We start from the raw sequence: 1652 nt of genomic DNA, 5'->3' as shown, positions 1-1652 counted from the left end.
ATTTATTTGAACAACTTTAAAGATGATTTTCTCAATATTTAGATTTTTTTGCACCCTCAGATTCCAGATTTTCAAATAGTTGTATCTCAGCCAAATATTGTCCTATCATAACAAACCATACATCAATGGAAAGATTATTTATTCAACTTTGAGCTGATGTATAAATCTCTATTTCGAAAAATTGACCCTTATGACTGGTTTTGTGCTCCAGGGTCACAAATGCATTTGTGAATAGAGCTGCTGCACCTAAAGGCGTGTTTGCTGATGTCTGTGTTTGTAGTTCATGTCTGAGCGAGGGAATGATGCCATGAACGCCGTCTATGAGGCTGCACTTCCTGTTTACTTCTACAAACCCACACACAGAGACTGCCAGTGAGTTTCCATGGCAACCAGCCGCATCTCACATCACATTAAAGGGGTGGTTGATTGCGATTTCAATTTTTTAACGTTAGTTAGTGTGTAATGTTGCTGTTTGAGCATAAACAATATCTGCAAAGTTACGAAGCTGAAAGTTCAATGCAAACGGAGATATCGTCTTTTAAAATTCTGGCAGTTTAATGCCTACAAAAACGGCTGGTAGGGACTACAACAAGTTACTTCACGGGTTAGAGGCGGTTTAGCCAATCACAACACACTGGGCTAGCTAACCAATCAGAGCCCATTGCCTATTTCTGAGGGCGGGGCTTCATAAAAGCAGGAAATGATCAGCGCGTTTCTCAGAGAAGGGACAGAGCGGTGAAGAATAAAGGTAAATTATTTGAAAAATAATGCTTGATAAAAAATATCTCTTTGGTTTTGAGACTTTAGTCTTTGCAACTTCAGGGATCTTATCTATTCACGAACAGCTTGTAACACTCCAAAGAGAAAGGAAAACTTGAAATTGCATCATATGACCCCTTTAAAGGAAGCATTAACACATGTTAGACTGCACCCCATAAACACAATCAAGCTAAGAAAAAAAACAGTGAACCACCCCTTTAACACACAGCTGCATATGGAGATAGCATCATATCAGTCTCCTCAGGGTCTTATATTTAGGGTGAGATCAGGGTCACTTCAACTTCAGGCCACTTAACGGAGTTCATTCAGCTGATCGTCTGCTTTACAAACAAGTCAAAAGATCACGCAAATCTTTCTTTGAGGCCCTCAGTAGCAAGAGAACTGAATATCTATGTGCCAATTTAAGTATCACTACACCATGTCTGTGTGCATGTGTGTCTGTGTGCATGTGTGTCTGTGTGTGTGCGTGTGTGTGTGCGTGCGTGTCTGTGTGCATGTGTGTCTGTGTGTGTGCGTGTGTGTGTGCATGTGTGTCTGTGTGTGTGCGTGCGCGCGTGTGTGTCTGTGTGTGTGCGTGTCTGCGTGCATGTGTGTCTGTGTGTGCGCGTGTGTGTGTGTGTCTGTGTGTGTGCGTGTCTGTGTGTGCGTGCATGTGTGTCTGTATATGTGCGTGCATGTGTCTGTGTGTGTGTGTGTGTGTGTATGTGCGTGCATGTGTGTGTGCGTGTGTGTGTCTGTGTGTGTGTCTGTGCGTGTGTGTGTGTGCGTGTCTGTGTGTGTGCGTGTCTGTGTGCGTGAGTGCGTGCGTGCGTGTGTGTGTCTGTGTGCGTGTGTTTCAGGGTGCTGAAGGAGCAGTGGATTCGGGCAAAGTA

General features: G+C 43.7%; 1 protein-coding gene across 1 annotated transcript in view; it reads left to right on the top strand.

The window, feature by feature from the left end:
- The window catches only part of LOC107705905 (arf-GAP with dual PH domain-containing protein 1), a 13267-nt gene that overhangs the window by 6418 nt on the left and 5197 nt on the right, over positions 1-1652 (top strand). The window contains 2 exon segments of the mRNA XM_074560053.1: positions 281-372; positions 1620-1628. Coding sequence (XP_074416154.1) covers positions 281-372; positions 1620-1628 — 101 coding nt within the window.

This window comes from Sinocyclocheilus rhinocerous, unplaced genomic scaffold (assembly GCF_001515625.1).
Source record: "Sinocyclocheilus rhinocerous isolate Xijiao unplaced genomic scaffold, SAMN03320098_v1.1 scaffold1615, whole genome shotgun sequence".
NCBI classification, from domain to species: Eukaryota; Metazoa; Chordata; class Actinopteri; order Cypriniformes; family Cyprinidae; genus Sinocyclocheilus; species Sinocyclocheilus rhinocerous.
Note: the sequence above shows the minus strand (reverse complement) of the source record. Positions and strands in the feature narration are given on the sequence as shown.